The sequence below is a fragment of the Hyperolius riggenbachi genome, chromosome 3 (genome assembly GCF_040937935.1).
Source record: "Hyperolius riggenbachi isolate aHypRig1 chromosome 3, aHypRig1.pri, whole genome shotgun sequence".
In the NCBI taxonomy this organism is placed as follows: domain Eukaryota; kingdom Metazoa; phylum Chordata; class Amphibia; order Anura; family Hyperoliidae; genus Hyperolius; species Hyperolius riggenbachi.
This window is the reverse complement of record NC_090648.1, coordinates 441,957,814-441,972,315: the sequence shown is the minus strand read 5'-3', so window position 1 is coordinate 441,972,315 and position 14,502 is coordinate 441,957,814. Positions and strand designations below refer to the sequence as shown.

The following is a 14,502-nucleotide window of genomic DNA, read 5'->3' as shown; positions in this document are numbered from 1 at the left end:
TTCAGGGATTTTACCCATATACATGGATTATTTTCCTGGATTACAAATACTTCCTTTTTAAGAAAAGCTACATTGGAAGAATTTAGGCATTGCAATGGCTCAAACAAATCATAATACTGAGACATACAAAGGAATCAGATGGCAAGTACTATTCTCCTTTCTAATGTCTTGGCTGTGTCATTCAGTCTCTGGTCAGATTCATTATTCCATTGTAGAAGAAATGAGGAAAGATTCTATTGTAGCAAATATTGCACATGATCTGGGATTAGACATTAATCAGCTCTCATCTAGAAAACTGAATGTTGTGTCCCATGTATCAGAGAAATATTTTTATGTGAATCTAGACAATGGAAATCTGTATGTTAAGGACAGGATAGACAGAGAGACACTGTGTGGGGCAGCAGCTACCTGCTTCCTCAGCTTTGATGCTGTGGTTGAAAATCCATTTAATGTTTTCATGGTAAAGATAGAAATTCAGGACATCAATGACAATGCTCCTGTGTTTTATCCTGACACACTCACTGTGGAAATCATTGAACTAACAGCACCAGGAACACAATTAGCAAGATTTGCATTACAGAGTGCAGAAGATCCAGATATTGGGCTTAATTCAGTTCAGTCATACAAGCTCGGTGATAATCAGCACTTTTCAATAAATGAAAATCTTAATACAGATGGGAGTACATTTCTAGAGCTTGTTCTGGATAAGCCTTTAGATAGAGAAACCCAAAGTGTTCATCAACTGAAACTGACAGCATTAGATGGGGGGAAACCAGTGAGATCTGGATCTGCTTTGATAACAATTATTGTTACTGATATCAATGATAATTTTCCTGTATTTTCACAACAAGTATACAAAATCAGTGTGAGTGAAAATACTCCATTTAACACAACAATAACTAAGGTAAATACAACAGACAAGGATGAAGGTGTTCATGGGCAGGTGACATATTCCTTCAGCAAAACATCAGGAAACATCCACCACACAGGAGCATTCCATATCCATCCGGTTACTGGTGATATTAAAACAAACAGCAAATTGGACTATGAAGCGACCATAAACTATGAACTCTCTGTACAAGCAAAAGATGGAGGTGGACTTGTTTCTCATTGCAAGGTATTGATAGAAGTAATAGATGAGAATGACAATGCTCCTGAGATATCCATCAACTCATTGCCTTCCCCTATTCCTGAGGATGCTCCAATTGGAACAGGGATTGCTTTCATAAGAGTGTATGACAAGGATTCTGGTGCACATGGAGAAATTGACTGCAGACTTGTAGAAGAAGTTCCTTTTAATTTACTGCTGTCCTCCAGTAATTACTACAGAATTGTGACAACAGCTTTTATGGACAGGGAGAAAGTATCAAGTTATAACATCACAATTTTGGCTGTTGACAGAGGCTCTCCACCACTTTCCAGTAGAAGAGTCATTATAGTGGACATTTCAGATGTTAATGACAATCCACCAGTGTTTACTAAAGCTACCTATGTGGCTTATGTGCAAGAGAATAATTTACCAGGAGCCACAATATACAGTATTGAAGCTTCAGATGCGGATAATGGGGACAATGCAAAGGTTCTTTATTCAATTGCTGAAACATATGGCAAAGGCCTTCCCTTGTCCACTCATCTGTCTATCAATATAGAGACTGGAGTTCTCTATGCTCAGAAGTCATTTGATTATGAACAAAATAAGGAATTTGTGTTAATCATAAGTGCTAGCGACAATGGATCCCCTTCTCTAAGCAGTAATACAACAGTGATAATCCGTATAATAGATCAGAATGATAATGCACCAAAAATTTTATATCCATCCTCAGAAAGTGGTGGATCTGCAGCTTTTGAGATGGTGCCTTTGAACTCTGAGCAAAGCTCTTTAATAACAAAGGTGGTTGCTGTGGATGCCGACTCCGGACACAATGCTTGGCTTTCTTATCATTTTGTACAAGCAACAGAACCATCTCAGTTTTTTATTCATGAGCATTCAGGAGAAATCAGGACATCACGAGTATTTCAAGAAAAGGATATCCTGAATCACAAGGTTGTGGTGATAGTGAGAGACAATGGAGACCCTTCACTTTCAGCTACAGTCACTTTAAGTCTCCGTGTTGCAGATAACTTTCAGCAGATGGTCCCAAAAATAAGTAACCGGACCAATGAAGATCCTCAAACAAATTTGCAGCTGTACTTAGTTGTGGCCCTAGCCATCATTTGCTTATTTTTTATTATTACTGTAATGTTAGTAATCATCTCAAAATGCAAGACACCAAAGTCCACTCCATCGTTTGGTGCTCTGACTACAAATTTGTACCCAACAGTTGACCCCAGGATCATGTCTATGTACAGCGATGGAACTTTATCACTTCCCTATTCCTACAATGTGTGTGTGGCCTTGGATTCATGTGAAAATGATTTTACCTATGTACAGTCCAAACAAGAAGTTCCAGTGGAAAATCTCATTGATGCTGATGATCCAGGACTCGGAAATGAAAATGCCAAGGATATCATATCTGCTAATAATGCCATACAGGTAGGAATATAAAACAAGTGTGTGAGTGAGTGTGAGTGTGAGTGTGTGTGTGTGTGTGTGTGTGTGTGTGTGTGTGTGTGTGTGTGTGTGTGTGTGTGTGTGTGTGTGTGTTTGTGCAGTGTGTGTGTGTGTGTGTACGTGTGCGTGTTCATTCACTGTCCTCCTTTTTCTGTAGATAGGATTTCTCTAAGGACCAGTGTACACCAAAAAGTGCCCAGCGCCTTTTGAAGTTATTTTTCTAGGCGATTCTAGGCACATGCCTAGCAATTTTCTAATCATGCCTAGCGATTTTTGGAGCATTTTGGTGTAGCATTTTTTTGTTACAGTAGAGCTGTAACTGAACAGCTTCTGTAACAAAAACACTTGGAAAATCGCTTTGATCTAGAGCTTTTCAGAGCGATTTTTCACTTTCCTATACTTAATATCAAGGCTGAATCGCCTCAGAAATCAGCAGAAATGCTGCAGGACCCATGTTTGCGTTTGGGAGAAAATCACATTGCTCTGGTGTGCTCCATCCTAATCAAATACATTTCAAAGCGCTGGCATTTTTAAAAGCTCTGAGAATCACTCTTGGTGTGCACCAGCCCTAAGTCCTGGTGATGGTCAAACACGACAGGTGTTTTTGGTATGTAAATAAAGGCTGGCTTCCCAACCATATCATACAACACATGGTAATTAAGAATTAGCAAATGATCTGCAAAACCGAATTAGCCTGTTAGCGGCCGCAGCCAAAGAAGGTTCAACTCACCTATGTCACAGCCTCTTGCTTCTGTGCTTCACAACACTGCTCTCCATCCTTCCAACTTCTCGCAGAAAAGACAAGTGCCAGGAGAATGGAGCGCAGTGTGCAATGCAGTGGCAAGACGTGGTGATTTAGGCTCATTAACTCTTTCTGTCACAGCCAGTGGTTTATCACAGGCAAGTTCAGTTCCTCAAAATGCAAAACTCATTCTTAATTTAAATGTGAAATCATCTCCATCTTGAAGTGATTAAAATGCTTAGCACAATACAGTTTCACTGTTACTTTTTATTCTATAACTGTTAGCTGAGTCTTGCAGTTTATGTTTTATTTGCCTGCACAGGCGGTGACATCATGCTAATGAGGTCAGAACTATGCACAGAACAGGGAGAATTTGCAGGAAAACCCTCAAATGCCCCACATGTATCACCTATTTTCATACACGCTTCCTTGGGAGCTGGTGAAAGGGGAAAAAAGTTGTCATTCCAGCACAACTGTCATCTTCGTGTTTACTATTTACCTGCATCAGTGTTTTACTTCAGCTATTATCTAGAAATATGCCTGATGAAGGGGACTAGATCCCAGAAAGCTTGCGTAATTTAACTTTATCAGTTAGCCATTAAAAGGTATTACTTTTACAAGTTTTTTTCTACTTACTGTCTATGAATTACAGCACTGTTGGGCATCCTATTATCTGCTTAGTACTGCTTTCTCTGAACCTGGGTTTGGAATAAGGTGAGCTCTTATTGAACCCATCTTTTTATAAACATTACTTGTCAATAATCATGGAAGGAGTTATAGTCACTTGATTTTAAATGCTTTTGTTTTGTATTGGAGATGTTATGAAATAAAGAGTCATTGTCATTGTAACAAGTAGTGCAGTCTTATGCCATTACTTTTTCTACTGTGGTTCTATTATGCAATTGATGGCATTTTCACAATTCTGTCAGATGGTGCAGCAGAAAACATTATATATATATATATATATATATATATATATATATATATATATATATATATATATATATGTCTTGCCCCCTAAATTATAGCACCAGTACACTTTTCTTTACAATGAACCTCCCCATAAGGGAGGTCTGAAATGCAGTACGCTGTTGGGAAGGCAGGGGTTGGGGGTGGCATTGCTTACCTATGAGGTGGCTTTTTCTGTAGCCCACCATCCCTGTGGAGGTAGCCATTACCATCTGCTGCCGGTAAATAACAGGTCAGTTCAGTTTCCCAGACGGTGATGCTCAGTTCCACTCATCCGTGATGGTAATGCAGGAGATTTGGGAGGTCAAGTTCCACTCAGATACTTGTGCCTGGAGAACCATTTCATAAAATAAACCTGGTAAACACATGAATACTGCTACATATGATGAAGCCTGAAGCCCCCTGTACACAGCAAATCCAATTTGTGATTCAAATCTGTGATTTTTATTTACGATTCTGATTTTCCCTGGATGCTGTCAACCCCCCCCCCCAAAAAAAAAAACGCAGAAAAAACACAGCATGCAGTACAGATTCAAAACAGCAAATCCGAATCGCATGTAAAATTGCATAAGAATTTCAAATCGGAATCGCATGTAGTGTGCAAGAGGCCTTAGTTACACTTTTTTTTAAAGGCAAACCACTACATAATGCATACTTCTTTTAAATGTGAAATCATCTGCAACTTGAATTGTCCGACATGCTTAGCACAATATCATTCCACTGTTACTTTTTATTCCATACTAGCAGATTTTTGAAGTTTATGTTTTATTTGCCTGCATGGGAGCTGACATATTACTGGTGATGTCAGAACTATGCACAGAACAGGGAGGATTTGCAGCATTTTTACCTTCCTCGTTGTGTTGTAGCTCACTTTGCTATCTGAAAAGGTTAGAAATCAGAAGGATGCAATCTTTAAATACTGCTATGTTTGTACAAAAAATGCTTATGCTAAACCTAAGGGTAAATAATTGATTAAATAAATACTGGTAACTATAGTAATAAAAATCCTGAATAGGACTCGAAACAGCTTTTCCCCATATGGCCATGTAGCACCTGAGTTGGGCACCACTTTACTATGCAAAAAGAGAGAACACCAAGAGCCCAATATAGTGTAGTATGTACTGGTAAGGTATAATTGATAGAGTAATAATATTAATTTAATACTCACAAACCAGGGTTACCAAGTAGGCAACCACTGTCAAAGCAGGTGGGGAGATTGTCCTGACCCCACTCAGGATTAAAAAGTCGCTCTCTGTAGTTGAAGAAGGAAGGGTACAACCCTCCACCAAGGGTGGACTTGATGTAGATAATAGGATAACAGAGGCGCCAATAGGATAAAAAACACTAAAAGAACTTAAAAACCCAGAGGCGCTCAGTGTTGATGATACTGGCAGATTCTGTTTACTCCTATCTGTTATTGCCTGATGAAGCGGGTTTGTATCCCGTGAAACGCGTTGCACTTTATTTGGAGTATCCAATAAAATTGTTTTGACTGAAAATCCACAGTCGTGTGTTCTGCTTGGAGGGGGTGAGTCCACCACTGCCTCCTCTATTACCAAGATGGGTTTTTAAGTTCTTTTAGTGTTTTTTATCCTATTGGCGCCTCTGTTATCCTATTATCTACTTTACTATGCAATGCTTTAATCCCCATTCCACGCATGGGTAATGTAACCCTGATAATTAATGATAATTTAAACATCTGTGTCTGTCTTATTTTAAGACTTGTTTTTTTTTTCTGGTGTAAGGTGTGTTTTCTTAGCGGCTTTAGAGCTATCGTAAAGTCACATTTTCTAGGGAAAATGTAGAATGCTTTCTGCATGTGAATAAGTTATTTGTATAGACTGTAGATTCACTTTTATCTTCATCTTCAAACACAGATATTGAGCCAGTGTTTGTATCTTTAGATTTAATGAATATTGCTACAGGGGGAGCAGAGGGACATCTTTTACTTGACAAATACTTTGGGCATTTCCTAAGTTGTACCCTTCGTATTTGTATCAGATCTTTAAAGGATTCATAAGTCTTTAATATTTCAGAAAAACTGTATGATCATCATGCTTAATGGAATGAAATTGAGGAATTCTTACAAAAGCAATTAAACATGGTTTAAGGCTTACCTTCAAAACAATACAAAATGTGTTCAGTTTTTTTGTCCCCATTACTGAGTTAATTAACCTGATGATCACTGATCAGCAATTGATTCTCTTTTAGAAATATTTATTTTTTTGTGCCAGGATACAGAAAACTTTTCTCAGATATACATCCTACATGTTTTTTTACTTTATTTAGAAAATACGATTTCAATACAGTAAAAATGGCACAATACAAAAAGTTAATACGGGAATATTAACTTCTAGATGTGTTATTGTTAGTAAATCTGAACAGGGGACTATGCTATTTTACTTATTACTCATGCTATTTTCATATTTGATGCAGCAAATCTAGAGAATTTCCCTTTGGAAAACCCAGTGATGTGACAGACATCCCTCCAAAAAAGCATGGAGCTGGCAGCAGAGTTGTTACCACGCTAGTGGACAGCTCTCACGCTCTATTTTCTCCAGGGATACACTCTTTATGGTCCATACTGCAGTTACATTATGAGACTCCTGTAGCTGCTGTGCTGACCCTAAAGAGTTAATATCTTCCTAGTACAGGAAGGAGATCAGAGTGGTCAAGTGATCTGTGCTGACACTGTTGTTTCAACAGGAATAGAAGCTACAGAAGCCAGACAGTTGGGTATTTTCAACAAATTGAAATTAATTGAAAAAATATGTTGACAAGTAATACCCAAAACATTGTGTATCGCTAACTAATAAAAGTTTGTTATCATTCTTCTATTTTAAAAATGGAAGTTGATTTAGGGCTTAAACAAGAAACTTCTTTTTTAACAATTTAGTGAACACGTGTGCTTGTAGTGAGTAATACATGCAAATTTACATTTTTTTGTGTATTGTTACTTTGAGTCCAGTAAATTAGATAGTTTGCCCCAAACATCTCAGGTTTAAGTAAAAAATATAAAACAATATTAAATGCCCCTTTCTTTGCCCCAATAAAGAAGGGTGATGTGAACTAAATGATTCTTTAACTCCAGTTCCTTTCCTGGTCTGAAAAGAGATATCCTGCATCTAATACTAATATTGGCAGTTCCTGCAGTGCCTTATGGGCTTATATGATGCTGAATCCTACCAACAAAGAAAATACAAAAGTCACAGTTTAGGCACCAAGAAACCATATACAGAGCAGGGGCTAGAATTAAAAGACTTCTCCTTAAAAATGTATAATATTGTTATTAATGCTCACAAAATCAAAAAGGCTGGAATTTTCACATGGAATTCTAGCTTCATGAAGTTTAAGTTTATTTTGCCATTTCTGTTTTTTTTTATAATTTTAGTAACTTTTATCATAGCTAAAGTGAACCCAAATCATTTTGTTACATTCAACAGATTTATGGCCTATCAGATTGTTTTCCAACTGTGGGAGTGAAGTAGTGACGGGACTTTTGCACTCTCTGCTGGTGGCACATTGTAAGGCTCAGGATTTTTTTTTTCATATATAAAATTGTCTTAAAGGTAGCCCACACACTAGCAGATTGACAACAAATAGGGTAAAAAGATCTATTCCTCTCTGATTGAAATCTGATTTTACAGATCCACAGAGGCATGTGGATTGGCCTTTGTGGATCTGGTTTCCTCAGGAGGCTACAGTGGGAGAGACAAGACATTATAGAAAACAGTGTCACAGCACTGATTGTATTGGCATAAAATAGGCCTTGCCATGGTCATGCAGCTCTCAGCCTGCAGCGGAGGGTGGCACAATATGTCAGCTATGGCCAACACCACTTCACATATCGGCATCCTTGTCAAGATGATCTGTTCTGCTTTCCGATGCCGACTGAACCTTTATTGGGTAAAATTTGTAAAGTACCGGGAGGGCAAGTAGAGATAATTTTCTTTTTAAAGTGTCACTGAAGCGAAAAAACGTATGATATAATGAATTGTATGTGCAGCGCAGACAAACAATTAATAGAACATTAGTAACAAAGAAGAGAGTCTCATATTTATATTTTCAGTTATATAGCTTTTTTTTTTCTATAACAGTGCATCAATCTGTAATATTTGCAGTTAACAAATTACACTCTGTATTTTAAATGATGAAACAGAGCAGAGCTGATACCCCTTTGAACTCCCATGCAGGAAAACCTTAAAAAACAAGAAACAGAGACACAGGTTAAGATAAATGCTTCAGAAAACAGCACTGTAGCCAACCCAAATTGAGTCGGAGAGATCAGAAAATCTCTTTTACAAAGATAACAACTGAAGTTTCTTAACGCTTCCTGTACTGGAAGCAATATGAGACTCATATCTGTGCTACTAATGTTTTATTCCTTAGCAGTACTACACATACAAATCATTATATCATAAATGTATATTTACTTCAAATTTCCTTTAAGCAGCATAATTTTAATAAAACCATTCTTCTAATGGTTTATGATATTCTGTAAAAATATGTAAGGTTTGATCATTGTCCTTTAAATGAGATCCATGAATTCAGGATAAAGATCCTTTGGGACAATTGTCAGCTGTCACTACTTAACCTCCCTGGCGTTCAAATGTTGCAGACTTTCATGCGCGGGAGGGCTATTTTTTTAAAAAAAACTTGTTTTAAATCATGTAGTTAGCACTAGGCTAGCTACATGTGTCCCCTGATTGCCCCGGTGCTGTGTTCCACCCCCGATCGCCGCCGGCTATATTTACCGCTCCGAGATGCCGCGAGAGCTGTAACTTATTTATTCAGCTTCGGTCGTCGCTATGGTGACGATCGGACATGACGTCATGCGCAGTCCCGATCCTTGCCATAGTGACGCCTGGTGGTGATGGAAGAGGCTGTGCCAGCATGGGGGTACGTATAACACCGCCGATCGCGGTGATCGGGGGGGGGGCGGCGGCAATTGCACAACACATTTAGCACTTGTTTTGGATGCAGGGCATGCATTTTTTTTAACCATTCAATTGCAGCATGTGTTTAGAGATGCGCAGCCTTCCCCGCACTTTTTCTTAACTCTGCAAGTATATAACTATCAGATTAGCTGATCCCAGCCCCTCCTCCTGAGTTTCCTGTTTGCATGATAAGTAGTAGCAGTTTTGCATATGATTTGCATCTGAAGTGAATGCGAAGTGTGCAGAAAGTGTGCTGCACACATAAGCTGGTTGTCATTTCAGATGCAGCCTTAGTGGTATGCGCTGGCCCTCTCCTCGCTGCACAACACATGTAGCTAGCCAAGTGCTAACTACATGATGTACAAAAAGTTTTTTTTTTAAATCTCCCTGGCCCATGCTATCCCCTCCAGCGGTTGCTAAAGTCCAATCTGTGTATCTGTCTTGTTGTGAGGAGATCCAGATTTAACATTTATAATTAGCTATTTAAAAAGTACCCAATGATTCTTTTTACTCTCAGCCATGAATATTCAATAATAAATAGCAGTCTTGTCTTACGGTTTTCTTAGTTAAAAATGCCATTGAATATTATTATTCAATAAATATTATTTTTCTGATAGTCTCCAACATTCTGAATTTTTTTTTACTTTAACTGAAAGGACATTTTCTCAGAATCCGAAACTGGCGCATACCTTCAAACCTAGGAAAAAGTTGCTTTATATTCATAGTTTTTCTGATATTGTTTTATGCAAATATTATTATAAAACCAATTAAACATATTTATAAGTTGCACTTATGGAACAGGTGATAAAATGCAAAGTTTGTAGTATATTCATAGACCTGAAAATACAATTCAGCACAACAAGACACTTTTATTGACAGTCATTTTAAAGTTTATAAATAAAAATCTACAAAGAGATTTGATATATTTAGTCCAGAATAGAATAGCTGTAAAATAAAATATATTAGTTAAAAAAAAGCTCAATGACAGAACATTACATGCTAAAGTATTTCAGTGCTGCAGTTCTCCAGTTACACCTCAGAGCGCCGCTGTTTGACCACTATGAAGAGAAATGCATAGAACTGGAGATCAACTGGCTTTTTTATCACTCACACACTGCAGATCTGCAAGAAGGACACAGCCATTTTTCTGGATTCTCTTAAACAAAACAGAACATTTGTACTTCTTTTTACAGAAAAAGGGAGATATCACCACATATGACCTTGCTTTTTGGATTACAAATAACTACCATCTCACAAACACTAGATTGGAAGAACTGAGGCAATGAGAATGATTCAAACAAATCATCATGCAGAGACATACAAAGGAATCAGATGGCAAGTAATATTCTTCTTTCTAGTATCATGGCTGTGTCATTCAGTCTCTGGTCAGATTCATTATTCCATTGTAGAAGAAATGAAAAAAGACTCTATTGTATCAAATATTGCAAAAGATCTGGGATTAGATATTAAACAGCTCTCATCTAGAAAACTGAAGATTGTATCACGTGTGTCAGAGAAATATTTTTATGTAAATCTGGATAATGGGAATCTGTATGTGAAGGACAGGATAGACAGAGAGACACTGTGTGGGGCAGCAGCTACTTGCTTCCTAACCTTTGATGCTGTGATTGAAAATCCTTTCAATGTTTTTATGGTAAAGGTAGAAATCCAGGACATCAATGACAATGCTCCTGTGTTTTATCCTGATGTATTCACTGTGGAAACAATTGAATTAACAGCACCAGGAACCAGATTTACATTACAGAATGCAGAAGATCAGGATATTGGGCTTAATTCAGTACAGTCATACAAGCTCAGTGATAATCAGCATTTTTCATTAAGTGAAAATCTTAATGCAGATGGGAGTACATTTCTAGAGCTTGTTTTGGATAAGCCTTTGGATAGAGAAACCCAAAATGTTCATCAACTGACACTGACAGCATTAGATGGGGGGAAACCAGTGAGATCTGGATCTGCTTTGATAAAAGTTATTGTTACTGATGTCAATGATAATTTTCCTGTATTTTCACAACAAATGTACAAAATCAGTGTGAGTGAAAACACTCCAGTGAATACAACAATAACTACTGTAAATGCAACAGACAAGGATGAAGGTGTTAATGGGCAGGTAACATATTCCTTCAGCAAAACATCAGGAAACATCCACCATACAGGGACATTCATTATCCATCCAGTAACTGGTGAAGTTAGAATAAACAGCAAATTGGACTATGAAGTTACAAAAAATTATGAACTTTCTGTACAAGCAAAAGATGGAGGTGGACTTGTTTCTCATTGCAAGGTATTGATAGAAGTAATAGATGAGAATGACAATGCTCCTGAGATATCCATCACCTCCATATCTTCCCCTGTTCCTGAGGATGCTCCAGTTGGAACAGGAGTTGCTTTTATCCAAATCCATGATCAGGATTCTGGAGTGAATGGAGAAGTTGATTGCAAACTTATGGAAAAAATTCCATTCAGTTTACTGTTGTCATCCAGCAGTTATTACAAAATAGTTACTACAGCCATTATGGACCGAGAAAATGTATCTTCTTATCACATCACAATACTGGCCACTGACAGAGGAGTTCCTCCACTTTCTAGTAGAAGAACCATTACAATTGACATTACAGATGTGAATGACAATCCACCAGTATTTATGAAAAATATCTATGCAGCTTATGTACCAGAGAACAATTTACCTGGAGCCTCAATCTATGGTGTACATGCTTCAGATTTAGATTCTGGGGACAATGCTAAAGTTTTTTATTCAATTTATGGAAGTACTGAGGGTCTCCCACTTTCCACATATCTGTCCATCAATATAGAGACTGGGGTCCTTTATGCTCAGAGATCATTTGATTATGAACAAAATAAGGAATTTGTGTTAATAGTAACTGCTAAGGACACTGGATCCCCATCTCTTAGCAGTAATACAACAGTAATCATCCATATAGTGGATCAGAATGATAATGCACCAAAAGTTTTATATCCTTCTCCAGAAAGTGGTGGGTCTGTTGCATTTGAGATGGTCCCTTTCAGCTCTGAACAAGGCTTTTTAATAACAAAGGTGGTTGCAGTGGATGCCGACTCCGGACATAATGCTTGGCTTTCTTATCATTTTATACATGCAACAGAACCATCTCACTTTACTATTAATGAACAAACAGGAGAAATCCGAACATCTCGCATGTTTCAAGAAAAGGATTTACTGAAACACAAAGTTGTAGTGATGGTAAAGGACAATGGTGCTCCCTCTCTTTCAACTACAGTCACATTAAGTCTTCTTGTTGCAGATAACATCCAGCAGGTGGCTCCAAAATTAAGCAATCAGGCCTATGAAGATTCCCAAATAAATTTGCAGCTGTACTTAGTCATAGCCCTCACCGTCATTTCTTTCTTTTTTATTATTATAATAATGTTAGTTTTTATTTCAAAATGCAAGACCCCAAAATCCACTCCATCATTTGGTGCACTGACCACAAATCTGTACCCAACAGTTGACCCCAGGATAATGTCTATGTACAGTGATGGAACTTTATCACTTCCCTATTCCTACAATGTGTGTGTGGCCTTGGATTCCTGTGAAAATGATTTTACTTATGTACAGTCCAAACGAGAAGTTCCAGTGGAAAATCTCATTGATGCTGATGATTCAGGAGTTGGAAATGAAAGTGTCAAGGACATCGTACCTGCTAATAATGCACTGCAGGTGAGTATGTAAAATGTGTGTGATTGCAGATATACTGTGTATAGATAGATAGATAGATAGATAGATAGATAGATAGATAGATAGATAGATAGATACTGTATTTGTAACAAAGGCTATAATGCACATTCGATAATCTTTGACCATTGGGGATCTGGAAACAATCCCCTGGGCAACAGTTCAGGGCCAGATGCTATATCAATGCATAACTAGTGACTAGAGCTGCTTGGGCATTGGGTCATTAAGAATCCTGTGTTTTGAATCCTTAAAGTAACCAGAGCTGTGGATAAAAAAAAGATTTAATACACACCCATGGCTTTCTCCTGCTGCATAAACACGTCTGTGTCCCATGCCATCCTCCAATGGTCTGCTATTCAGCCACAATCAGCACCCGTAACTTGCTCAGTCGCGTCAGTCTGGTTCTACTGCACATGCACGGGAGTATCAAATCTTCTTTTATCCACAGCTCTGGTACACTTTAAGCAATGTTGGGCAGCCACTGTACACACAGTAGATGAGTGAACGATTGTTAGCCTAAGTGTTGGTATTGGCCATTTCATCCAATTTTTATTAAGTGTTTGTATGTAGCTTTAGTCTCATAAAAAGCCAGACTTATTCTCTACTCATTTAATAAGCCCCGTAGTCATACAGAGAATTTAGGAGATGCAATTTGAATTCCTTGACATTTTTTTTCATTTTTTTATTTGACATATAAAACTGGGTATTTTCTGAGCTAATATTTTTAATGATCATCATTCTCAAAAGTTTAATACAACAGCAAAATCAGTATTATAGTTTTACAATGTGAAATTAAGTGGAGGGATGTTTACAAACTACTAAGTAATGCAGAATATATGCTACAATACCCACCTTGCACTTTTTGAGTAAATCACACATTTATTATAGTTTATCCTTGAAGCCCGAGTATTCCACATGAGTTTAGATGTACTACTCCAAAGCCTGTTGGTAAGAGGTTCAGTTTTAATATACTCATGGTCAAAGTGATTAAAATAATTCTGAGTTAATGGAAATCTTACAGTGATTTTTTTGCAGATTGAAAGTGGACCGGTATCCCAGTGACTGCATGTGTTCATCCATTTTCAAACAGCACACATTTGTATAACGTTACCTTTACAATGTTGTCATTCCTTGCCATCCTCTCTTGGCATTGTGGTTAATAAAATGTTTCTCACAATGTTTAAAATAAGTAGATGAAAGGGAAGTAAGATGTTACAAGTGACCATGTCAGGACTGAAAAATACTTTCCTTCATAAAGAGAATCTGTACTCTAATATTCTTAAAATAAAAAGCATACCATTCTATTCATTATTTTCTCCTGTGCCCCTCGGTGCTGTTTCTGCCACTCTCTGCTGCAATCCTGGCTTGTAATTAACAGTTTTAGGCAGTGTTTACAAACAAACTAACCAGCTTCTAATAGGCTCAGCTAAGCATAGTGTATGAGTCATTCAGAGTATGCAGGGGGCCTGCAGAGGGTGTGTATCGCTTCTACCAATCACAAGCAGCCCTGCACATTCCACACAATCAAGCTTTAGCCCGACAAACAGGACAGAGGAAAGATACATTGATTTAT

At 37.7% G+C, this 14,502-nt stretch overlaps 1 protein-coding gene across 1 annotated transcript; it reads left to right on the top strand.

Moving 5' to 3' along the window:
• The first annotated feature begins 10,487 nt into the window (after positions 1-10,487).
• LOC137562394 (protocadherin gamma-B1-like) lies at positions 10,488-12,926 on the top strand. Its single transcript, XM_068273733.1, has one exon. The coding sequence runs from the start codon at positions 10,488-10,490 to the stop codon at positions 12,924-12,926; it is 2,439 nt and encodes an 812-aa protein (XP_068129834.1).
• The last annotated feature ends 1,576 nt before the right edge of the window (positions 12,927-14,502 follow it).

Bases quoted from the DNA above. Each gene is read 5' to 3' on its own strand.
- LOC137562394 (XM_068273733.1), top strand. From the start codon at position 10,488: ATGATTCAAACAAATCATCATGCAGAGACATACAAAGGAATCAGATGG.